This window comes from Hyperolius riggenbachi, chromosome 6 (genome assembly GCF_040937935.1).
Source record: "Hyperolius riggenbachi isolate aHypRig1 chromosome 6, aHypRig1.pri, whole genome shotgun sequence".
Taxonomy (NCBI): Eukaryota; Metazoa; Chordata; class Amphibia; order Anura; family Hyperoliidae; genus Hyperolius; species Hyperolius riggenbachi.
In genome coordinates this window covers 6,574,329-6,600,942 of record NC_090651.1, presented here as the reverse complement: position 1 = coordinate 6,600,942, position 26,614 = coordinate 6,574,329, and the positions used below count along the sequence as shown (strand labels likewise).

General features: G+C 46.9%; 1 protein-coding gene across 1 annotated transcript in view; it reads left to right on the top strand.

The window, feature by feature from the left end:
* VSIG10L2 (V-set and immunoglobulin domain containing 10 like 2) overlaps positions 1 to 24,868 on the top strand; it is a 110,856-nt gene extending 85,988 nt beyond the window's left edge. The window contains exons 10-13 of the mRNA XM_068238792.1: positions 10,017 to 10,139; positions 17,656 to 17,680; positions 22,155 to 22,279; positions 24,727 to 24,868. Of these exons, the coding sequence (XP_068094893.1) occupies positions 10,017 to 10,139; positions 17,656 to 17,680; positions 22,155 to 22,279; positions 24,727 to 24,836 (383 nt within the window). The 3' untranslated portion in view covers positions 24,837 to 24,868. The remainder of the gene's footprint in view (positions 1 to 10,016; positions 10,140 to 17,655; positions 17,681 to 22,154; positions 22,280 to 24,726) is intronic.
* The last annotated feature ends 1,746 nt before the right edge of the window (positions 24,869 to 26,614 follow it).

The following is a 26,614-nucleotide window of genomic DNA, read 5'->3' as shown; positions in this document are numbered from 1 at the left end:
TGCCGCAAAGCGATCGCCCTGCGGGAATTAGTTCATGCTTCAATAGCACTATCCAGGAGCGCCAAGTTATGTCAGGTGTTCACTTGGTGTTTAATGCACACATTTAATTCTCTGTGCAGTGATTTGTGAATGTCTTTCCCTTGGAGGCGGGTGGCGGATGGCTCATTCTAGGTAGTGTGAGCCCTGGAGTGGGCTGTCAGTGCCTGTCCTCCACCCCCCTTAGAGTGCAGTGTGTGAGCCAGCCCTGAGCTCCAAAGCTCGGTGCGACCCATGCCTCATTCCTTTCCTTTTCAAATGTGTTGCACCCAAGCTATGCTCAGCAGCAGAACGCAATGGTGTTAAGGTAAGTGCCTGTTTTTAAATATTGGCACTTACGTCAGGTGTTCACTTGGTGTTTAATGCACACATTTAATTCTCTGTGCAGTTATCTGCAGTGTGTGCTGATCTCTGCTGCCTCCAGTATGTACAGTATAAGCTGTTACTCTGTGCCTGTTCTGATAGTAAACCAGCTGCAGTGTGTGCTGATCTCTGCTTCCTCCATTATGTACAGTATAAGCTGTTACTCTGTGCCTGTAATGATCATAAAATAGCTGCAGTGTGTGCTGATCTCTGCTCAGCCAGTATATACAGTGCAAGATGTTACTCTGTGCCTGTACTGATAGTAAACTAGCTGCAGTGTGGGCTGAACTCTGCTACCTCCAGTATGTACAGTATAAGCAGTTACTCTATGCCTGTACAGATAGTAAACTAGCTGCAGCGTGCGCTGATCTTTGCCACCTCCAGCATGTACAGTATAAGCTGTTAGTCTGTTCCTGTACTGATAGTAATCTAGCTGCAGTGTGTGCTGGTCTTTGCCACCTCCAGCATGTACAGTATAAGCTGTTAGTCTGTTCCTGTACTGATAGTAAACTAGCTGCAGTGTGTGCCTATCTCTGCCACCTCCAGCATGTACAGTATAAGCTGTTACTCTGTTCTTGTACTGATAGTAAACTAGCTGCACTGTGTACTGATCTCTGCTACCTCCAGTATGTACAGTATAAGCTGTTACTCTGTGCCTGTACTGATAGTAAACTAGCTGTAGTGTGTGCTGATCTCTGCTACCTCCAGTATGTACAGTATAAGCTGTTACTCTGTTCTTGTACTGATAGTAAACTAGCTGCACTGTGTACTGATCTCTGCTACCCCCAGTATGTACAGTATAAGCTGTTACTCTGTGCCTGTACTGATAGTAAACTAGCTGCAGTGTGTGCTGACCTCTGCTACCTCCAGTATGTACAGTATAAGCTGTTACTCCATGTCTGTACTGATGGTAAACATAAAATTTCAGCCAAGGAAAATCTAAACTTCGTACACAGCTTAACAAAAGCTTATATTAGAGTCTTGTCATAACTCTCCTCTTTAAATGTTCCCTTGGGTGACATGATCTGAATCAACAGAATAATCACTTTGCAGTCTGAAAAAATTGCTGTTAATCCACTTTGGACGGTGACAACATACATTTTAATTGCTTTTTGACTTTATCAATAAATATCTCTCTAATAAATCTAAAAATACACATTTCTCGAAGTCCTGGAGAGATGTAAAATGAAGACCCATGGCGCTTTGATACTGTAATAGGCAAACACATCAAATCACTCCATTGTAACATAATGATGGTGTTGTGGATACATTGAGCATAAAGAGAAGGCTTTACATTGATGGGACGTAATAAGCGCAGCCGCGGTGGACTGCATCACCGCCGCGGCTGCCTCTGGGCCCCTCTCCGCCTCTCCGGCGTCTAGGACACCGGGGACGGAGTATACTGTGACAGGCGCAGCCGCGGCGGACTGCATCACCGCCGCGGCTGCCTCTGGGCCCCTCTCCGCCTCTCCGGCGTCTAGGACACCGGGGACGGAGTATACTGTGACAGGCGCAGCCGCGGCGGACTGCATTGCCACCGCGGCTGCCACTGAGTCCCTCTCCACCTCTCCGACGTCTAGGACGCCGGGGACGGAGTTGTCTTTGCCCTGCGGGGTCACTGTCTTGCGCGGGCGCGCGCACAGACAGGACCTTTATTCGGAGAGAGGGCTCGTCAGCTGACCTGCCGGTCAGCTGACATCAGAGGAGACTCATGGCGCCCCGGATTGGCTGCAGCAGGGGGCGTGCCAGTGAGGTCTCCTCTGCTTCTTAAGCCTGCGGGCTTCACTGTAGCGCTGTCTGTTCTCGTGAATGCTTATGTGTTCGCGCTCAGACCTACCTAGGAATTCTGTGTCATAGCTGTATTGTACTTTAGATCAGTTCCAGGGGGTTGAGACCAGGGACCTCACCCCCAAGCCTAGGAATTCTGTGTCATAGCTGTATTGTACTTTAAATCAGTTCCAGGGGGTTGAGACCAGGGACCTCACCCCCAAGCCCATAGCTGTATTGTACTTTAGATCAGTTCCAGGGGGTTGAGACCAGGGACCTCACCCCCAAGCCCATAGCTGTATTGTACTTTAGATCAGTTCCGGGGGGTTAAGACCACGGACCTCACCCCCAAGCTTAGGATTGCTGTGATTGTTCTGTTATACTCTAGACCAGTTCCGGGGGGTTGAGACCAGGGACCTCACCCCCAAGCTCAGGAATGTTGTGTCATTGCTCTATTATACTTTAGACCAGTTCCGGGGGGTTGAGACCCAGGACCTCACCCCCAAGTTTAGGATATTGCTACTCTGTCATTGCTATTTGTTTAGACTAGTTCCCGGGTGTGGACGCTACGGATTTCACACCCAGACTAGGTTATTGCTTCTGTATTGATCTCCGGTGTATGACTCTTAGCTATTACTCTGACCCTGAACCTGCCTTCTGATCCGGTACTTTCGCCTATCTGCCTACCTGTTGCTGAATCTCTGCCTGATTACCGACTATTCTCTTGTTTCACGATTCTGTACCTATACGTACCTCTCTGTTGCCGAACCTCTGCCTGTCTGACCATTCTACTCGCCAGTGGGCCCTCGCCACTGGTGAGGTGTTAACTGCACCAGCTCTGCTGGTTAAGCAGCTCTGCTAGGCTATAGTTTAGCCTTAATTACCTGCTCATTAGTTACCTGTCATTTTAGTATTTCTGTATCTCGCAGGCTGCAGTACAGTCTGACTCATCCGCCCCTCGGGTGTTCATTTGCCTGCAGTATATTCTGAATCACCCGCTCCTCGGGAGATTCAGTCTCTTCAGTATTGTTTCTCCAGCCTGCTGGAGGTTGTACGTCAGTGCACATTCGGTGTACTGTTTATACCTCACCAGCCCCTCTGGTGAGGTCTCATTAAAGCATTATACTGACGGTTACACCAATCACTACACACTCTGCTCTCAGTCTTGCTATATTGGCATTATTTGTGATTCTGTGGATCACACATAATCGGGTATAGCGTCTGCATTCTTGGTGATTCCGCAGATCACCAATAATCAGACATCTGAGGTGTGGCACTCATTCGTCACATGGGATTGCTAGTGGAAATGTATATATTCTTCTCATCACCTATAAATAAACTGGAGTAATTAAGAGTAAACATTGTCCCCATTGCTGCACCACAGGTCTGTTACTAGAAATCAGACATAAAAGAGAAATAATTGTTTGGCAGAATGTAATCTATGAATGTAAAGATGAATTCAGTCCATGCAATTCAGATTAAATCATTGTGCTCCAAAAAACTATGGGAAAAATTGGGGAAATGTAATTAGGAGTAAACATTGCCCCCATTGCTGTACCACAAGTCTGTAACTAGAAATCAGACATAAAAGATAAATAATTGTGTGTCTGAATGTGATTTATGAATGTAAGGATGAATCCAGTCTGTGCAGTTCAGATTAAATAATTGTGCTCCAAAAAACTATGGGAAGAATTAGGAAAATGTACCGTAATTAGGAGTAAACCTTGCCCCATTGCCGTACCACAGGTCTGTTACACGATATCAGACATAAAAGAGAAATAATTGTTTGGTAGAATGTAATCTATGAATGTAAGGATGAATTCGGTCTGTGCAGTTCAATTTAAATCGTTGTGCAAAAAAACTATGGGAAAAAGGACTTACGGGCCGTGCGGTCGGGGGACGTTCGGGGGGATACTGAGCGGCGGGGACCCGGCGGAACGGCATGGAGGGGGCGGACGGCATCCTCCGTGCCTCACAAACTGACACAGGTATCTAACTTTAAATTTTTTTTTGACCAAACAGACCTCGTAAGTCCTTTAACAAATTTTTATTAAATTATGTTGCGTGATGTGAAAAAATCATTCATAGCAAAATATTGTTATCAAAAATTGTGTCGTGGGTATGGGCCTTCACTTTATAGTGTTATAAACAAGCCTACAGTAATACTAGAATTGACTTTCTTCTGTTAAGGATCTGTACATCGAGCTGTATGGGCAGCATGGTGGTGTAGTGGTTAGCGCTCTTGCCTTTGGTTACGGTTCAAATCCCTGCCAGGGTACTATTTGCTCAGAGTTTGTATGTTCTCCTCATGTCTGTGTGGGTTTCCTCTTGGCACTCCGGTTTCCTCCCACATACCAGCAAACATACAGATTAAGTTAATTGGCTTCCCCCTAAAAATTGTTGAGCTCCTCTGAGGGACAGTTAGATTACAAGACTATATACTGTGTACTATATATTAATACAACCAATGAATTTATTACCTCTACATATTTATACCATTTTAAACTATTTTATAAACCTTTTTTTGGGTGCCTCCATCCATTAGTTTATCTCTTTTACACCTCTGTTAAGAGGTTGTGATTTTATAGTTTTATTGTTTTATGGCAAAAACAAAATTGGTAGAGCAACTATTCAAGTCCCAAGGTCCCAAGTACCAGAGTAGAGGCTGGTTTTCTTCGGTAGAGCTTAATTGGTAGTTGCATTCCCTGTCACTCGACTTGTGAGGGCAATTTATGTGTTTACACATTACCATAATGGCTTGGTGTACCGATATAACGCACTGTTGGCTCCTGGTCTTTGTTTCTTTTTTGGTTCCTGGTGTTCTGGGAAGATCATTGGGATCCCCTCTCTCAAGTGTTGTACAGCTGACCTCGGTTCTGGACGATATACTTGACATTGTGCTCTATAGGAAGAATACCTTATGCTGAATGTAATCTGACCGAAGCTGGTTTGTTCGTCAGAGATCTTGTGACATCAGACTGGTGACATGTGATATCCCGTGCTATGCCTGTCGTCTCAGTATACACGTTGTTTTCTAGGAGACGTATAAATAAACTATGGTGAGACAGCTAAATAAACTGTGATGAGGTAAGAAAAGCTCATCTCCGGGCAATGCCCAGCAGCTAGCTTAGTAAACTAACTGCTCAGGTGTTATGGGAACTGAGGCTTCTGCAGCTAAGAATCCTGCCTTGCAATTTTGATGACATGACCAGAAACAGCAGAATGCACAGAGTGCGCTTCAGGCTCTGTGGGTGGGGCTAAGCTGCTGAGAAGCTCTACCACTGAGTGCTGCACAGATATTGGAAAACATTTTTGCCTGTGGTGGTACTTTAAGTAATCTTATTACGTATTATCAGGAGGCTGTAGGTGGGCGTGGTGCTGCACAGGTGGTGGCAAAGGTAAGCTAACCCTCACTGCTGTCGCCTGCATCACCTCCTGCTAAGCTGAATTTTGCTTTCACCTGCTCATCTTTGCCCCCTTCTACATGCAGCAAAACAGTGTCGAAACAAAACCAAGCCACCTCCATGTTTCACAGTAGGTGTGGACTTCTGGTCTGTAAAACTTATTTTTTTTTCATCTGATGTATAGAACTAGACTGAAGGTGGACTTTACCCTGAACAGAAAAGCTTCCATAGTTATCTTCCCAGTCAGCTCACATCCGCCTGTCATTGAATTTATCTGCACTCCCTTGGAAGATAGAAATTAGGTATTTAAATCAGTTTTGGTTTTGTGAAAAAGCAGAAAAGCAATTGTTATATCAGATAACTCCCACTTTTCAGTAGTAGAGTCCGTACATTCAACGGCAACAACAAAACATTTGTAAAGTGCTTTTCTCCCATAGGACTGGAAGTGCATAAGCTCGTCTCAGATCACTTAGAGTTTAAAATGAGAAGCATTTTAGAAAGGTTTGGTGCCCTTCTGAGATGCTGTTCTTTACAGAAAGTCACTGAGAATTGGTATTGTGCAGAAAGTCAGTGATATTTGGTATTATACAGAAAGTCAGTGAGAATTGGTATTGTGCAGAAAGTCACTGAGAATTGGTATTGTGCAGAAAGTCAGTGATATTTGGTATTATACAGAAAGTCAGTGAGAATTGGTATTGTGCAGAAAGTCACTGAGAATTGGTATTGTGCAGAAAGTCACTGAGAATTGGTATTGTGCAGAAAGTCAGTGATATTTGGTATTATACAGAAAGTCAGTGAGAATTGGTATTGTGCAGAAAGTCACTGAGATTTGGTGTTGTGCAGAAAGCATACCTCCCAACTTTTTGAGATCAGAAAAAAAGGGGCACTTAAGCCACGCCCATGCCACACCACTGGTCACACCTCTACCACGCCCCTAGTCACACATGCCATGAAGATTTCATAAGAAAAATATGTTGTTTTATAATTCAAACCACACTGGTCCTTTCTATCCTGGTTAATTTTCCTTCATAGTAACATTTTATAATTAGTAAAATATCAATTTAAAGGAAGGGAATACATTTAGAGTCAATCAAACACATTTTTATTATAGAAATATATATATTTATATAGAAAGAGGGACAAAGTCCTGAAAGAAGGGACAAATGAGGGGGAAAGAGGGACTGGGCTGCCAAAGAGGGACTGTCCCTCCGAAAGAGGGACAGTTGGGAGCTATGCAGAAAGTCAGTGAGAATTGGTATTGTGCAGAAAGTCAGTGAGAATTACCGTATTATTTTGCTGAAAGTCAGTGAGATTTGGTATTGTGCAAAAAGTATTTTGCTGAAAGCCAGTGAGATTTGGTATTGTGCAGAAAGTCACTGAGAATTGGTATTTTGCTGAAAGTCACTGAAAATTGGTATTGTGCAGAAAGTATTTTGCTGAAAGCCAGTGAGATTTGGTATTGCGCAGAATGTATTTTGCAGAAAGCCCGTGAGAATTGGTATTATACAGAAAGTCAGTGAGATTTGCTATTGTGCAGAAAGTCAGTGAGATTTGGTATTGTGCAGAAAGTCACTGAGAATTGGTATTGTGCAGAAAGCCAGTGAGATTTGGTATTGTGCAGAAAGTATTTTGCTGAAAGCCAGTGAGATTTGGTGTTGTGCAGAAACGCACTGAGAATTGGTATTGTGCAGAAAGTCAGTGAGAAATGGTATTGTGCAGAAAGTCAGTGAGATTTGGTATTGTGCAGAAAGTCGGTGAGATTTGTTATTGTACAGAAAGTCAGTGAGATTTGATATTGTGCAGAAAGTCACTGAGATTTGGTATTTTGCTGAAAGTCAGTGAGATTTGGTATTGTGCAGAAAGTCAGTGAGATTTGGTATTGTGCAGAAGGTCAGTGGGATTTGGTATTTTGCTGAAAGTCAGTGAGATTTGGTATTGTGCAGAAAGTCACTAAGATTTGGTATTGTGTAGAAAGTCAGTCAGAATTGGTATTGTGCAGAAAGTCACTGAGATATGGTATTTTGCAGAAAGTCAGTGAGATTTGGTATTGTGCAGAAAGTCAGTGAGATTTGGTATTGTGCAGAAAGTCAGTGAGATTTGGTATTGTGCAGAAAGTCACTGAGTTCTTATATTACACACAAAGTCATTGAGAATTGGTATTATATAGAAAGTCAGTGAGATTTGGTATTGTGCAGAAAGTCAGTGAGATTTGGTATTGTGCAGAAAGTCACTGAGTTCTTATATTACACACAAAGTCATTGAGAATTGGTATTATATAGAAAGTTACTGAGAATTGATATTGTACAGAAAGTCAGTGAGATTTGGTATTGTGCAGAAAGTCAGTGAGATTTAGTATTGTGCAAAAAGTCGGTGAGATTTGGTATTGTGCAAAAAGTCGGTGAGATTTGGTATTGTGCAGAAAGTCACTGAGATTTGGTATTTTGCTGAAAGTCACTGAGATTTGGTATTGTGCAGAAAGTCAGTGAGATTTGGTGTTGTGCAGAAAGTCACTGAGATTTGGTATTGTGCAGAAAGTCACTGAGTTCTTATATTACACACAAAGTCAGTGAGATTTTTGGTATTGTGTAGAAAGTCACTGAGATTTGGTATTTTGTAGAAAGTCAGTGAGATTTGGTACTGTGCAGAAAGTCACTGAGATTTGGTATTGTGCAGAAGGTCAGTGAGATTTGTTATTGTGCAGAAAGTCACTGAGATATGGTATTGTGCAGAAAGACAGTGAGATTAGGTATTGTGCAGAAAGTCCCTGAGATTTGGTATTGTGAAAAAAGTCACTGAGTTCTTATATTATACACAAAGTCATTGAGAAATTGTATTAAATAGAAAGTCACTGAGATTCGGTATTATATAGAAAGTCACTGAGAATTGGTATTGCACAGAAAGCCAGTGAGATTTGGTATTGGTCAAATCAAATGTGGTGCCAAAGAGTAAATGCTCTGGTAGTTACCACACTGTGGTCTGCACTGCAGCCTAACACTCCGCCTCCTCTCTCCTCCCGCCTACTATCACTGAGGTTGGGTCTCTGGATCCTGCCTACTTCCATCTGGTTGAAGCTGGGAATCTTAACTCTTATTGGTAGCTGCAGAGAGGATCCAGAGACCCAACCTCAGTGATAGTAGGCGGGAGGAGAGAGGAGGCGGAGTGTTAGGCTGCAGTGCAGACCACAGTGTGGTACCTACCACAGCATTTACTCTTTGGCACCACATTTGATTTGACTGGGGTTGGTTTCCCAAAAAGCAAGAGAAAAAAATACCTTGGATAAACACTTGGTGACAGTGTACCCATTGCTGTCTAAAGAAGTTGCCCATCAGGTTCACTTTAAAGTGACACTGTAGCAAAAAAAAACAACAACAAAAAACTTACGATATAATGAATTGTATGTGTAGTACGGATAATTCATAGAACATTAGTTGCAAAGAAAAGTGTCTCATATTTTTATTTTCAGTTCTATAGCTATTTTTTTATAACATTGCATCATTCTCTAATATTTGCAGTCTACAAACAACACTCTGCATTTTAAACTATGATGCTTTGAACTTCCTGGCAGTAAAATCTTAAACAAACAAGTAACAGTGAGAGATAGGTTGAGATAAGTGCTTCAGAAAACAGCACTGTAGCCAACCCAAGCTATGTTGAATAGCTCAGAGAAGCTCTTTTTGCATAGATAACAACTGAAGTTTCTTAAAGGATACCACAACTGAAATGTGACATAATGAGATAGACATGTGTATGTACAGTGACTAGCACACAAATAACTATACTGTGTTCCTTTTTTTCTTTCTCTGCCTGAAAGAGTTAAATATCAGGTATGTAAGTGGCTGACTTAGTCCTGACTCAGACAGGAAGTGACTACATTGTGACCCTCACTGATAAGAAATTCCCCTTTTTTACCTCTTTCTTGCTCTCAGAAGCCATTTTCTGCTAGGAAAGTGTTTTATAGTTGGAATTTCTTATCAGTGAGGGTCACACTGTAGTCACTTCCTGTCTGAGTCAGGGCTGAGTCAGCCACTTACATACCTGATATTTAACTCTTTCAGGCAGAGAAAGAAAAAAAGGAACACAGCATAGTTATCTGTGTGCTAGGCACTGTACATACCCATGTCTATCTCATTATGTCACATTTCAGTTGTGGTATCCTTTAACTCTTCCTGTACTGGAAACAATACGAGACTCATATGTCTGCTGCTAATGTTCTATTTCTTAGCTGTACTATAAATCATTATATCATAAGTTTATTTTCACCTCAGATTCCCTTTAAAGAGACAGAGGATCAGCAGGAGGAGCAGGCAATACACAATGCTTACAAGGAAATAAACATGGCTGCCTCCATTACCCTTTAAGAGTGACTACTTATAACCTCTGGAGGTGTGGTTGTGCTGTGTCTGATCATAAGTATGTCATCAATAATTGTCATCCATTTTCTTGCAGCTGATCCCCCAAATAACGTTTACCCAGCAGCCATCGGGGCTGGATTTGCTGGCATGTTGGTGGCCGCAGTAGCCTGCCTCCTGGCGTTCCAGTATATCGCCAGACACCGCGAGAACCACCCACGTAAGTTCATTAACCCTTGCTAAATAAATGTATTTCATAAAGCATAGTATTGTATTGTACCACAAGGAATCGGAGCAGTTCCAGTACACGCAAATTCTAAAATGTACTTTAGAGAGGTTCTTGCTGTAGGTCTGTGCATCTGGCTATGATTAAAGCAGACTGAACTCTAGCACAGCGCACAATGAAAAGTCTTTCCACATATAGTTGCTGGAGAAATTCACTTCTCTGTGTTTGTTTAGCCGGATAAACTTTCTACTTAGTTTTTATGAGCAGCTGCAAATAGACTGCTTAAGAGCACAGCCTAGGTGCCTCTCTGCCTCAGCCCCACCCTGCACCCCCTCCTACACTGCGCCCTGAGGCTAGAGCCTCTCTTGCCTCGGCCCGGCCCTGTGGAATGACATCCTATTTAGGTAGCACTCAGCCCAGCTGTACATGTATGCAGACATCAGAGTTTCCTGCATGACCAGCCTACTCCATACACAACACCTGTCTTGTCTTCTCATTTAGGTGAAGTTAAAGAGAAACTCCGACCAAGAATTGAACTTTATCCCAATCAGTAGCTGATACCCCCTTTTACATGAGAAATCTATTCCTTTTCACAAACAGACCATCAGGGGGCGCAGTATGGCTGATATTGTGGTGAAACCCCTACCACAAGAAGCTCTGAGGACCGTGGTACTCCTGGCAGTTTCCTGTCTGTGAACCTTGCTGCATTGTGGGAAATAGCTGTTTACAGCTGTTTCCAACTGCCAAAAAAGCATGCAGCAGCTACATCACTTGCCAGCAGTAAAAATGTCACCATGTAATAAATGTCAGAATGTAAATCAGGGAGAATATTTTACAATGGGCAAACACTGACTAAATCATTTATACATAATTATTGTAAAAATGAAGCACTTTTTATTACATTATTTTCACTGGAGTTCCTCTTTAATGAATGGGCGGCTGGCTAAGTTCTATTCAAATGTCATTACAGCTCTCTTCAAAGGAGATGCAAGGGTGTGAGGCATTTTTAGAAAAAAGCACTCGTAGTGATTGCTGCGCTTTTAAGCGCTTTCTTTTTTTGATGTGCAGGAAAAACACAATGCATGCGATTTTCATTGCGTTTTTTTTAGATAAACAATAAGGATACCAGGAAAAGATAGCCTCAGAAAAATCGCATTTGTATCGCAAATACACAAAAATCATAAGTAGAATTTTGATTAAAAAACACAATTGCACTGAGCTTGCGATAGCGCTTGATGAGTTTCATTGTGTACAGGTCCCCAGGTATTATGAACTGTGACAGGCTTGCTGCAGTCATTTCTTATGTTCTGTTGCCATCTTGTGGTCAAACTTGGCATTACCATGAACTTAAAACGCAAGCCTTACCTTTAGCACATAGCTCCCAATTTTTTGGAGGGACTCTTTGGGAACCAAGTCCCTCTGTCCCTCTTTCTTCCTCATTTGTCCCCCTTTTAGGGCTGATATACAGATCTGTGTAAATATATGTATTTTTCTATTGAAAAATGTGTTTAATTGATTACATTTTTTCTCATTATTTAAATTGGTATTTTTTTTTTATATTAAAGGAGAACTGTAGTGAGAGGGATGTGGAGGCTGCCATATTTATTTACTTATAAGCAATACCAGTTGCCTGGCAGCCCTGTTGATCCTCTGCCGACTGCCTCTAATACGATTAGCCATAGCCCCTGAACAAGCATGCAGCAGATCAGGAGGACTGACTGTGAGTGGATTAGCTGCTTGCTTGTTTCTGGTGTGATTCACACACTACTGCAGCCAAATAGATCAACAGGGCTGCCAGGCAACTGGTATTGTTTAAAGGGAAATAACTATGGCAGCCTTCATATACTTCTTGTTCAGGTTCCCTTTTAATGTTAATAAGAAGGAAAAGGAATGAGGAAAGAAAGAACAGTGGGGTTTTAATTGTAAAGCAACATATTTTTCTTATGAAATCTTTAAGGTATATGTGGCTAGGGGTGTGAAAGGGGCGTGATCAGGGGTGTGGCAGGGGTGTGATCAGGGGTGTAGCAGGGGCGTGATCAGGGGTGTGATCAGGGGTGTGGCAGGGGCGTGATCAGGGGTGTGGCAGGGGTGTGATCAGGGGTGTAGCAGGGGCGTGATCAGGGGTGTGGCAGGGGCGTGATCAGGGGTGTGGCAGGGGTGTGATCAGGGGTGTGACAGGGGCGTGATCAGGGGTGTGGCAGGGGCGTGATCAGGGGTGTGGCAGGGGTGTGATCAGGGGTGTAGCAGGGCGTGATCAGGGGTGTGGCAGGGGCATGATCAGGGGTGTGGCAGGGGCGTGATCAGGGGTGTGACAGGGGCGTGATTAGGGGTGTGACATAAGTGTCCCTCTTTCTTACCTAAAAAAGTTGGGAGGTATGGACATGGGGGATTTTCTGCACTTCCATCATCTTTAGCTTTAAAGAGACTCTGAAGTCTCATAAAAATCCTGTTTTTATTTTAAAATGTTTTTAACGTTACTGTCCTACCTAAACCGCCGCATTCCCGTCACTGTAATCTAACTAAATCCCCTCTAACTCCCCGACGGGCAATCCGGGCAGCGCTTCCGTGAGAGGCAGAGCTATGAGCTGCAGCTCTGTCTCTCAGCGCGTCTGTCAGCCCGGATCGCCGCCTGTCCCCGCCCCTTTCAGTCTACCTTCGGTGAGAGGGGCGGGGGAGAGGCGGAGATCCAACGCTGATAGACGCAAATGGAGGCAGAGCTGCGGCTCATAGCTCTGCCTCCAACAGCAGCAAAATACACGACCAAGAAAGTCGTGGATTTTGCGGGGGAGAGGGAGGAGTTAGGGGGGATTTAGTGAGATTACAGCGGCGGGGATGCGGCGGTTTAGGTAGGGCAAAGATGTTAAACACATTTTTTAATTAAAAACATGATTTTTAGGAGACTTCAGTGTCTCTTTAAAAATGGACAAAATAATAAATGAGTTGAGGGTGGGGCTTCATGGTTCCACAGTTCCCCCAGTTACTCTGTGACTGTGTAACTCTTCTTCCATATTTGCTGCAAGAAGATGAATTTACTGACCCAGTTCTGCTCCATGCTCGCTCTCTGCTCACTCCCTGCTCGCTCCCTGCTCGCTCCCTGCTCACTTCCTGCTCGCTCCCTGCTTACTCCCTGCTCGCTCCCTGCTCACTTCCTGCTCGCTCCCTGCTCACTTCCTGCTCGCTCCCTGCTCACTTCCTGCTCGCTTCCTGCTTACTCCCTGCTCGCTCTCTGCTCACTCCCTGCTCACTTCCTGCTCGCTCCCTGCTTACTCCCTGCTCACTCCCTGCTCGCTCCCTGCTCACTCCCTGCTCGCTCCCTGCTTGCTCCCTGCTCACAACCTGCTCGCTCCCTGCTCGCTCCCTGCTCACTTCCTGCTCGCTCCCTGCTCACTTCTGCACTCACTGCTTGCCCTGAGGCTAGCAGTGCACATGTCACATCCTCTGGCCCTGGAGAGCGGTCAGACAGCCATCATTCTCACCTCCAGTCACATGACCCCTGTGATCACTGTGGTCGGCAGGCTATATTTTATGGCTGAATATGAAATCTAATTGATGCAGCCAGCCATCAATAAATAAAGCACTGAGCAGAATGTCTGATAATTCCCAGCATCAGAGTATGGCAGAATCTCCCTGTCAAGCGGCACGCTGAGCGGAGACTGTGTTGTGTAAGGCCCCGTTCACATTGCACTGCCGTCCAGATTTAGGGAACGCGTGCAGGAGGCCGACACTCACGACATCAGAAAGTGCCTAGACAGCACCGTCTGATGTTCACACTGCATGCGTTCTGGACCAGTGCGGTCCGCGAACGCATGCTGCACGCATTGTTTCCCAAAACGCGTGGCTGACCCATTCACTACAGTGAATAGGAATCAGCCACGCAACGCATGCAAACGCAGATGGCGTGCGTTCGTACGCGTTGCGTTCCGATCGCACGGCCACACACAATTCAATTACAACGCTATGCGTTTATATTGCCATGGCTCCTCCTCATCTGCTCATGTGTGGTGCAGTGGATTCCGTGGAACTGACGTGAGGCGTGCTGTGTGTTTATATTGCCATGGCTCCTCCTCCTCTGCTCATGTGTGGTGCAGTGGATTCCGTGGAACTGACGCGAGGCGGCTGTGCGTTTATATTGCCATGGCTCCTCCTCCTCTGCGCATGTGCGGTGCAGTGGATTCCGTGGAACTGACGCGAGGCGGCTGTGCGTTTATATTGCCATGGCTCCTCCTCCTCTGCGCATGTGTGGTGCAGTGGATTCCGTGGAAGTGACGTGAGGCGTGCTGTGTGTTTATATTGCCATGGCTCCTCCTCATCTGCTCATGTGTGGTGCAGTGGATTCCGTGGGACTGACGCGAGGCGTGTTGTGCGTTTATATTGCCATGGCTCCTCCTCCTCTGCGCATGTGTGGTGCAGTGGATTCCGTGGAAGTGACGTGGGGCGTGCTGTGTGTTTATATTGCCATGGCTCCTCCTCATCTGCGCATGTGTGGTGCAGTGGATTCCGTGGGACTGACGCGAGGCGTGCTGTGCGTTTATAATGCCATGGCTCCTCCTCCTCTGCTCATGTGTGGTGCAGTGGTTTCCGTGGAACTGACACGAGGTGTGTTGTGCGTTTATATTGCATGGCTCCTCCTCATCTGCATGTGTGTGGTGCAGTGGATTCCGTGGGACTGACGCGAGGCGTGCTGTGCATTTATATTGCCATGGCTCCTCCTCATCTGCACGTGTGGTGCAGTGGATTCCGTGGAACTGACGTGAGGCGTGCTGTGTGTTTATATTGCCATGGCTCCTCCTCATCTGCGCATGTGTGGTGCAGTGGATTCCGTGGAACTGACGCGAGGCGTGCTGTGCGTTTATATTGCCATGGCTCCTCCTCATCTGCTCATGTGTGGTGCAGTGGATTCCGTGGAAGTGACGTGAGGCGTGCTATGCGTTTATATTGCCATGGCTCCTCCTCATCTGCTCATGTGTGGTGCAGTGGATTCCGTGGGACTGACGCGAGGCGTGCTGTGCGTTTATAATGCCATGGCTCCTCCTCCTCTGCGCATGTGTGGTGCAGTGGATTCTGTGGAACTGACACGAGGCGTGCTGTGCATTTATATTGCCATGGCTCCTCCTCATCTACGCATGTGTGATGCAGTGGATTCCGTGGGACTGACGCGAGGCGTGCTATGCGTTTATAATGCCATGGCTCCTCCTCATCTGCGCATGTGTGGTGCAGTGGATTCCGTGGAACTGACACGAGGCGTGCTGTGCATTTATATTGCCATGGCTCCTCCTCATCTGCGCACGTGTGATGCAGTGGATTCCGTGGGACTGACGCGAGGCGTGCTATGCGTTTATAATGCCATGGCTCCTCCTCATCTGCGCATGTGTGGTGCAGTGGATTCCGTGGAACTGACACGAGGCGTGCTGTGCATTTATATTGCCATGGCTCCTCCTCATCTGCGCATGTGTGGTGCAGTGGATTCCGTGGAACTGACACGAGGCGTGCTGTGCGTTTATATTGCCATGGCTCCTCCTCATCTGCGCATGTGTGGTGCAGTGGATTCCGTGGGACTGACGCGAGGCGTGCTGTGCATTTATATTGCCATGGCTCCTCCTCATCTGCGCATGTGTGGTGCAGTGGATTCCGTGGGACTGACGCGAGGCATGCTGTGCATTTATATTGCCATGGCTCCTCCTCATCTGCGCACGTGTGGTGCAGTGGATTCCGTGGAAGTGACGCGAGGCGTGCTGTGTGTTTATATTGCCATGGCTCCTCCTCATCTGCGCATGTGTGGTGCAGTGGATTCCGTGGAACTGACGTGAGGCGTGCTGTGCATTTATATTGCCATGGCTCCTCCTCATCTGCGCATGTGTGGTGCAGTGGATTCCGTGGAACTGACGTGAGGCGTGCTGTGTGTTTATATTGCCATGGCTCCTCCTCATCTGCTCATGTGTGGTGCAGTGGATTCCGTGGAACTGACGTGAGGCGTGCTGTGTGTTTATATTGCCATGGCTCCTCCTCATCTGCTCATGTGTGGTGCAGTGGATTCCGTGGAACTGACGTGAGGCGTGCTGTGTGTTTATATTGCCATGGCTCCTCCTCATCTGCTCATGTGTGGTGCAGTGGATTCCGTGGAACTGACACGAGGCGTGCTGTGGGTTTATATTGCCATGGCTCCTCCTCCTCTGCTCATGTGCGGTGCAGTGGATTCCGTGGGACTGACGCGAGGCGTGCTGTGCATTTATATTGCCATGGCTCCTCCTCATCTGCACGTGTGGTGCAGTGGATTCCGTGGAAGTGACGTGAGGCGTGCTGTGTGTTTATATTGCCATGGCTCCTCCTCATCTGCTCATGTGTGGTGCAGTGGATTCCGTGGAACTGACGTGAGGCGTGCTGTGTGTTTATATTGCCATGGCTCCTCCTCACTGCTCATGTGTGGTGCAGTGGATTCCGTGGAACTGACACGAGGCGTGCTGTGGGTTTATATTGCCATGGCTCCTCCTCATCTGCGCACGTGTGGTGCAGTGGTTTCCGTGGAACTGACGCGAGGTGTGTTGTGCGTTTATATTGCCATGGCTCCTCCTCATCTGCATGTGTGTGGTGCAGTGGATTCCGTGGGACTGACGCGAGGCGTGCTGTGCATTTATATTGCCATGGCTCCTCCTCATCTGCACGTGTGGTGCAGTGGATTCCGTGGAAGTGACGTGAGGCGTGCTGTGTGTTTATATTGCCATGGCTCCTCCTCATCTGCTCATGTGTGGTGCAGTGGATACCGTGGAACTGACGTGAGGCGTGCTGTGTGTTTATATTGCCATGGCTCCTCCTCATCTGCTCATGTGTGGTGCAGTGGATTCCGTGGAACTGACACGAGGCGTGCTGTGGGTTTATATTGCCATGGCTCCTCCTCATCTGCGCATGTGTGGTGCAGTGGATTCCGTGGAAGTGACGTGAGGCGTGCTGTGCGTTTATATTGCCATGGCTCCTCCTCATCTGCTCATGTGTGGTGCAGTGGATTCCGTGGAACTGACACGAGGCGTGCTGTGGGTTTATATTGCCATGGCTCCTCCTCATCTGCACGTGTGGTGCAGTGGATTCCGTGGAAGTGACGTGAGGCGTGCTGTGCGTTTATATTGCCATGGCTCCTCCTCATCTGCTCACGTGTGGTGCAGTGGATTCCGTGGGACTGACGCGAGGCGTTCTGTGCGTTTATATTGCCATGGCTCCTCCTCGTCTGCTCATGTGTGGTGCAGTGGATTCCGTGGACAAGAACTTTGCAGGTTTTTCCTGAACTTGAGGTCTTTTTTTTTCTACATAAAAGGGTTTATCCCCCGTAAAGCCTGATTAGCCATAAAGCATTACTGTCTCTGTCCAGAGGAATGGGGCTTCACAGAGACAAAGTAAAGATATAAAGCTGATCAGTTTTAATGGAGAATGTACAAATACCTTTTATTTGACTAAGAAGACATCCAATATGTTCAATGTCGGTGCTGAATAATGTCTCTCATCTCTCTTCCTCTCTGGACAGGGCTCCATGATTGGTTCTTCAGAGGGTAAGTCAGTATTTATTTTCCATGTAATCTTTTGCCGTTGGTCAGTGAGCTGCTAATATTGCCTTTACTAGCTTCAGGGTGTCAGTTAGCTGCTAATATAGCCTACTGGAGTCATCCTGTCACCACGACAGCAGTCCAAGTCCCTCTGTCCAGCTGAAGCGACCCCAACAAAGCTGGCCGGCCACATGTCACCTCAACCGGGAGCGTTCTGTGCCTGCACTCTATGGGAAAATCACTTGTGTGTGCGCTTGCCTAGTGGCAGTAACCGCCCAGCTTTGTTGGGGTCACCACTGCTGGCTGGAGGGACTCGGATCGACGTCATGGGAACAGGAGTCCAGGGGGCTGAAAAAAGCTCCAGGTAAGTTGAAGGGCAACTGAAGTGAAAGAGATGTGGAGGCTGTCCTATTTATTTCTTTCTAAGCAATACCAGTTGCCTGGCTATCCTCATGATCCTCTGCCTCTAATATTTTTAGCCATAGCCCCTGAACAAGCATGCAGCAGATCGGGTGTTCCTGACATTATTGTCAGATCTGCCAAGATTAGCTGGATGCTTGTTTCTGGTGTTATTCAAACACTACTACAGCCAAATAGATCAGCAGGACAGCCGGGCAACTGGTATTATTTAACAGGAAATAAATATGGCAGCCTCCATATCACTCTCACTTTAGTTCCCCTTTAACCTGTTTCGGATGGCGGTGATTGAAATCTACACCGTTTGGACGCTGTACCTGCCAGGGCGTAGATTTTACTGCCACTGCTTGCCCTTGCCGCTCCCACCAATTGCGTTGCTGCATCCTCGATCGCACGCCTGCGTACTACTCTGGTCTTTGCCGACCCGGAAGTAGGACAGAGGCAGGCTGCCCATGGACTGGTCGCACTAGAACAGTTTGCTACATCTCTATTGGCCACCTCAGCTGCCTTTAGTTAGGCACGAGTGTCAGGAACCGGCCCGCGGCACGCCTGCGTATACGGTTCCCGACTGCGGGTTTGACCAGATCAAGCGGGGAGCAGCCTTATTCAAGCTACAAACAAGGCTGGGACCCCTCAAACGCTCCTTACTGCCACCACTAGCTGTTGCTAGACACGTCCACTCGGCAGTCGAGTGCACAGCGCGCAATCCGCATTTTCGTATTCGGGTCAGCTTTGCGCTTTAGGCCGAATACGGAAACGCCACGCGTACACACACAGTACAGTTGTACAGTAACACGGCACAATTAGGCACTGACTTGTAATGCAAATTACAACGTCGTGCAGCAAAACCCCTAACAGTCGTTCCAAACGATACGGTTAGCCACTCTGCTGTCGAGTGCAACAGTGCCCATACACACAATGCAATTACAATCTCATACGGTAGTGTTGCTCAAACATACAATCACACATGGACTTATACACAGTTACACTGCAGTCTCTTCTAGGCTGTGAGTGTTAGTTTAGTACAGCAGAAGTCAAACTTATTAAATAACGATTTAATATTCCAGGAAAAAAGTGGAACAATGCAGAAAATAATATATACAAAAGATGTACAAAAAAAACAAAGTAAAAAGTTACAAAATAAAGGTTACAACGATAAAAGTTACAAAGATAAAAGTTACAAGGATACACACAAAGCTATTTGCTTACCTTTTTTTGTGGACGGACACAGTTCTGGTTGGACCAGGAGCCAACTTAGCTTGGACCGGTAGTCCACCAAGCTTCAGCTACCGTCAGGAGCGGACTGATTTTAGGTATCGGCCCCTGCTTTTTCATGCTGGGAGATTTGGCTTGAAGCTGCAAGCCCGTTTGGAAGGGGGGAACTAGTTTTAATTAAATCTCCAGACATAATTTAATTCCCAGAGATCTAACTTCCACATGTAAAAGTGTATTATAGCACACACACAACAAAAGACTTCCCTATTCCAGGTTACAGGTGATAACACATTGGTGACATTATTTCCTAGCAGATCAAAGGTAAGGATCTGACTGGCTATTGACTGATTAGCCATCTCCTTGCTAGAGGCTATCAAATCCATTTAGCATTCCCTGCTCTTAAAGGGATACTGTAGGGGGGTCGGGGGAAAATGAGCTGAACTTACCCGGGGCTTCTAATGGTCCCCCGCAGACATCCTGTGTTGGCGCAGCCACTCCCCAATGCTCCGGCCCGCCTCCGGTTCACTTCTGGAATTTCTGATTTTAAAGTCAGAAAACCATTGCGCCTGCGTTGCGGTGTCCTCGCTCCCGCTGATTTCACCAGGAGTGTACTGCACAGACACAGACCATACTGGGCCTGCGCTGTGCGCTCTTGATGACATCAGCGGAATCGAGGACACTGCAACGCAGGCGCAGTGGTTTTCTGACTTTAAAGTCTGAAATTCCAGAAGTGACCCGGAGGCGGGGCCGGAGCATTGGTGAGTGGCTGCGCAGGCACAGGATGTCTGCGGGGGACCATTAGAAGCCCCGGGTAAGTTCAGCTCATTTTCCCCCGACCCCCCTACAGTATCCCTTTAACCCCCTTGGCGGTATGAAAAATACCGCCAGGGGGCAGCGCAGCAGTTTTTTTTTATATTTTTTTTTTTTAAATCTGGGCTCGCTACATGATAGCCGCTGCTCAGCGGCATCCCCCCAGCCCCGCCGATCGCCTCCGGCGATAGGCGATCAGGAAATCCCGTTCAAAGAACGGGGGGGGGGGGGGGCGCGCGCCGCACCGGATAGCGGCGATCGGGCGCGCGGCGGCGGCGATCGGGGTGCTGGCGCAGCTAGCAAAGTGCTAGCTGCGTCCAGCAAAAAAAAAATTATGAAAATCGGCCCAGCAGGGCCTGAGCGGCACCCTCCGGCAGCTTACCCCGTGTCACACACGGGGTTACCGCTAAGGAGGTTAAGTGTTTCCTAATTAGAAGCAGACAATGATAGAGTTAATTTATATGTACATACAGGAACTCCATGAAGCCAGCTGGCAGCCTGGCATACCTACATCTCTGACATAATACACAGCAGATGAAAAATGAAAATATACTCCTGTATTATCCCAACATCATAACTAGCTGCTATATTCCTGACAATGAGTACAAGGCATAAGAGGTATCCAAATTTTATAATTTCCCAGGATTCATGTTTGTTCCTGCCCAGCTACTCCATAGACAATATTCTGGGCGTGTAGCCAGTAGATTGTAAATTGTATTAATATAAGTTGGTAGCGAATAAAGAAACTCAGAGAGATTTGAAGCTGAATACTGAGTTTGTCTTAAAGAGAGTCTGAAGCGAGAATAAATCTCGCTTCAGACCTCATAGATAGCAGGGGCATGTGTGCCCCTGCTAAAACGCCGCTATCCCGCGGCTTAACGGGGTTCCCTTCACCCCCAAATCCCCTCCGTAAAGCGGGGGAGCGCTTCCTGGTTGGGGCAGGGCTAACCGCCTCAGGCCTGCCCCACGCGCGTCTGTCAGACGCGTATCTCCGCCTCTCCTCTGCCTCTCCCCCGCCCCTCTGTCTTCCTTCACTGAGAGGGGCGCGGGGGAGAGGCGGCGATGCGCGTCTGACAGACACAACTGGAGGCAGGGCTGCAGCCGTTAGCCCTGCCTCCAGGAAGGGAAGATTTACGACCAAGACTACGACCAAGTCTTGGAGGGGTGGGTTTGGGGGTGAAGGGATCCCAGTTGTGCGGCACGATAGCGGCGGTTTAGCAGGGGCACACATGCCCCTGCTAACTATGAGCTCTGAAGCGAGATTTATTCTCGCTTCAGAGTCTCTTTAAGCACTTCGCCCCAAAGCGGTTTTTACCCTAACGGACAAGAGCGATTTTCACCTTTCAGTGCTCAGCCCTTTCATTTGATAATAGCTTCATCACTACTAATCACAATGACATGATCTATATCTTGTTTTTTTTCACCATTAATTAGGCTTTTTGGGGTTGATATTTGTTTTCAGTAATTACTTTATTTTCTATGCATTTTAAAGGGAAAAACAAAGAAAAAAAATGAAAAAATACACTATTTCTCCAATTTCATCCCCTATAGTTTTAATTATAAACATTGCTACTGTGCATAAAACCCACACATTTCATCTGCTTATTTGTCCTGGTTATCACATGATTTTAATTATGTCCCTAGTACAAAGTATGGTGACAATATAGTATTTGGAAATAAAGGTGTATTCTTTTTATGGTGTTTTTTTTTCTCACTAATCTCACGCGCACGAGAACGCACGGGAGCGCGCATGTAGGGGAGCACGCACAGCGGCGGCACCACTGTCTGACTTATAAAAACGTCCTGGAGCCATTAAGAGGCTCTAGCAGGACGTTTTTATAAGTCTGGCTGTCATCAAGTGGTTATATTTCTCTCCCGAAGCCGAGGTGTTATCACACACAGGGATAGATCAGTATCTCCAGTAGGAACTAGAGGGACTAGACTTTATCAGGAGTAGTGAACTGTCCATCCATTAGATCTTCCTCTGCATAACACTGTGGGTGGTATTGGTCATGTGTTGTGTGTTTGTCCCGGACAGGCAGTCAGGAGCAGAGGCCCGAGAGAACATCCGGCAACCAGAAGATGCTGAAACAGCTGCAGACTTGGAGCAAGAGGCGTCTGTGTCACCACAACCCACCGCAGCACCCGAGACACCAGCACAAGGTGATTGTCAGCTGTTGGGACAAGCTCCCAACTCATGGTGGTGAACTGGCATCTGGGGGTGCGCCCAGCAGGCACGGGGTGATTAGTACATTCAAAAATGGCGCAGGGTGATGCCAATAGTGGCATCTTGCTAATAAAGGTTATTGAAAATGTTAGAAATGTCCAAAAACATTAAATAACCTGAGTAATAAGATGTCCTCATCTGCATCTCTCATACATTACCAGGTCCCAGCGATCACTGCGTCTCCTTCACTTCCTGGTTAGTTTGCAGGAGTCCTGCAGCCAGCCAATCATCATGTGGTGAGGGTAGCTGCATGGCGATTGGCTGGCAGCAGAAGAGCTGCAAACTAACAGCAAGGAAGTGGAGAAGATGCAATTAGCCGGGATCAGGTAATGCATACTAAAGTCCCTGCCTACTCTCACACTGAGCCTCCCCTCTACCTATGTCTAAATGTAACCACTCCACCTCCCCCTGCTGCCAAACCCTGGACTACAAATCTCCACCCCCACTGCCTTACCCTGGACTACTAGCTCCTCCTCCCACTGTGCTGCCTAACACTAACCCCCCTGCCTGTACCCAACTCCCTGCTGCCATAGGTGGCAATAGTACAAGCACTGATTAGTGACCTAGCGCCTGCTATTTATTGGGCCCCATAATTTAACCTTCTTGTCGCTAATCACAGCTTATACTATTGCTGCCTATGGCAGCGCCATTTTTATAGACTGTCGTTCTGTGCCATTTTTTATCTGCTGGGGGGGGGGGGGGATACTACAAGATGGGGGCAGGCGGCAATACCATGCTATTCAGGGAGCACAGAATGATGGGCACAATAGCAATACTACTGTACTGTAATGAAGAATATGGAATGGAACATAGTTGTGCATGGTGACTGGATATGTGATATTGTACTGCTTAGTCTACATAGATATTATAGAATGGACTGGACACGTTTGTTGGTACTGCTGAAAATGGGCTAAGTGGGCCTGTCCCCCTCTCTCCCCCCCCTTTATCCAGAGCAGTGCAGTGTGCACATGGTTACGTCACTGTGGCTCTCCTCCCGCCTCTTCCACACGTCAGTGTGCATCAGAGTTGCTCCAGAAGGCCCCAGTGTCACATGACACGCATCAAGGACTTAGGAGGAAAGCTGGTTTATGCTGGCGCACTGCAGAGTGAATAAGAGGGGGCAGACCCACATCAGCGTAAGGACTGTATTTTTTAGACTATAAGACTCATTTTTCCTCCCCCAAAAGTGTGGAAAAAGAGTCACTGCGTCATATAGTCCATATGCAGCGATTCCTGACTTGTGAACCAAATACCAAACTCCAACCCGCCGCAATATCGGGAACTCCATGTACTGTGCCCATGCAGAGGAGGGCACTGGGGACATACAGAGGACACAGGGGCACACTAAGGGGTATAGAGGAGGACACAAGAGGTACAAGGGGGCATAATCCACAAGATGCCCCTTCACCATGGATGCAATAGGTTTAGTATATATTTTTTCCCCTGGTTTTTGTCCTCTTAACCTAGATGTGTCTTATAGTCCGAAAAATACGGTATGTGCACAACACTACGATGCTCTCATTAACCCCTTTGGCGGTACGCAGTTTCTGAGGCTGCGTCCACCAGGAGGTTTTTTTGCCCCCACCAAAAAATTTCTAAACGCTTTAGCTAGCATTTCACTAGCTAAGCGTATGCTAACTGTTGCTCCGGTCCACCCCCTCCCCCCCCCATGCCCGCCGATCGCCTCCAGCTATACATACCTCGCCACAATCCTGCGGAAAGCGCAGTTTCCCGATCGGCTTCCGGCATTGCTATGGCGACGATCGGAGATGACGTCATCGACGTCAGCCGCAATCCTGATCGCCCTCATCGCGAAGCCTGGAGCTGCGCCGACGTGGGAACGCTGGGAGGTACGTATAGCGGAAGCTATTGCGGGCGATCGCCCTGGACCGGAGCAACTTTGTGCATACGCTTAGCTAGCGAACCGCTAGCTAAGCGTATGTCACCATTTACAAAAAAAAAGTCCTGGGGCTGTGTGATCCTCTGCGGCGGCTACCCCGTGTGTAGCACGGGGTTACTGCTAAAGAGGTTAAAGGCCATGGGGTCAGAGGCAGGCCACACTTGTAAGCATGTCCCAATAAGTTTTCACATGGGGGGGGGGTTCCCCGTAGTCACGCCCCCAGAAGAGATACATACCATGGGGCAGTAGTGGACACCCATGTGATTGCTGGGGCTACTCCCCCCTCTACATGCAGATTTATTATGCCGCTTGGAAATAAGCCAACCGATTGCACTTTCCAGCACTTTGGATTTGGTCAGTTTTGAGCTGCGTACGATTTCAGAGACCGTTGTTTTTTGAGACGGGATACCAGCAAATGTGGCCGCTCCTGTGAGATTGTGGGAGGAGCTTCTGTTTGATCACATTTTTGATGTGTGACTTCAGAGCCGGGTGAAGGACCGTCTGGCACAGCAGATGTACCACTCTCGGAGATGCCGGCTTCAGAAGACATCCCGGTAAACGTAACCATCACAGTGACAGCCGCCTCCTCTTAGGGACGTGGGAGGAACTGCCGCAAAGGTTTATTTAACAGACATCGACTTCAATAAATTGTATTTTATTATATATTTGTTGGTCATTGTGTCGCTATTTCCAGACACCAAAACTCAACTTGGGAGCTGCTCAAAGACGCAAGAGAATTTCAGAATAACGAGAGGCGGTTAAACTAGTTACTCCACCTACACAACTCCTCAATTACAAGTCTCTAAACTATAGCCCAATTCTTTTGTAGCTTTAAATGAAGTGGAAAGGGGACAGAAACTTTTGGGGAAATTTGTCTCTGTCCCCATTGTCACCTCAATGGGCTTTGTGGCCATAATATTAGCATTGGTAGTCCCAGGAACAGGAGAACCGGCACAAGTATAATGAACAGTCTGGGATTGTTAGGCTTACCATTCTACCGACATGTCATTTATTGGGGCTTTGTTACTCTTGGATAGATCTCCCCTCTTCTGGTCTAGTAAGAAAATGGTTGAAAGTCTCACATTCTGTACTATGTAGTATGGATACAGAGGAGCCAGAAGGATAAAAATGATCTAAAACGTTTAAAAGTGAGGAGGTAGTGGTGGACTTACCTCCTCCAGGCAGACAAGAAAATGCAGATCAATTTTCAGCAAAACAACGCGTTTCGCGGGAGAGACCTGCTTCCTCAGGCAATAAGATGGAGCATATGCAAAACAGGTCAATCGCCTCTGTGAGGAAGCAGCAACTCCCGCAAAATGCATTGTATTTTACTGGAGTATGTAAATAAATTGTTTTGTTGAAAACTGATCGTCATTATCTTGTGTCTGCCTGGAGGAGGCAAGTCCACCACTACTTCTAGTTTTAGATCTTTTTATCCTTCTGGCGCCTCTGTATCCATACTACATTATACATATCCACCCTTGGTGGAGGGGTGTTATACCCCCTTTTTTCCTTGATCTACAGAGAGCGACTTCTTAATCCTGAGTGGGGACAGGTCTAATCTCCCCACCTGCTTTTACCGGGATTGTCTATGCGGTAACCCTGACTTGCGAGTATAGTGCACATTATCTTTCTACACACCTTCATTTACCAGTGCATACTATACATTGGCCTCAATTCATAAAGCATTCCCGCATGCAGTAATGCTGAAACCAGCAGACTTTCCCGAGCACTTAGCAAAGTGTCAATTCATAAAGGCTGTTACCGCATGAAAAGCTGAAATGACCAAGCAGTGAGGAAAATTACCGACTTGGCTGTAATTACCTCCAACACATGTCAGTAAATTGTCAGCAAATGTCAATTCATAAAGCCTTCAACAAGTGGTAAGATGATAATTACCGACACCTCTGGTGAGGTCTTAACAAGTTACCGACACCTCTGGTGAGGCGTTAACAATGCAAAGTGCAGGGAGCCGAAAGTCTGAGCAGGGAGCAGATGTCTGTGCAAGTCTTCTGTGCAGAGAGCCGTCTGTGTAAGTCATCTGTGCAGAGAGCAGTCTGTGTGAGTCATCTGTGCAGAAAGCCGTCTGTGTAAGTCATCTGTGCAGAGAGCAGTCTGTGTGAGTCATCTGTGCAGAGAGCCGTCTGTGTGAGTCATCTGTGTAGGGAAAGTCTGTGTGAGTCATCTGTGCAGAGAGCAGTCTGTGAGTCATCTGTGCAGGGAAAGTCTGTGTGAGTCATCTGTGCAGAGAGCAGTCTGTGAGTCATCTGTGCAGAGAGCAGTCTGTGAGTCATCTGTGTAGGGAAAGTCTGTGTGAGTCATCTGTGCAGAGAGCAGTCTGTGAGTCATCTGTGCAGGGAAAGTCTGTGTG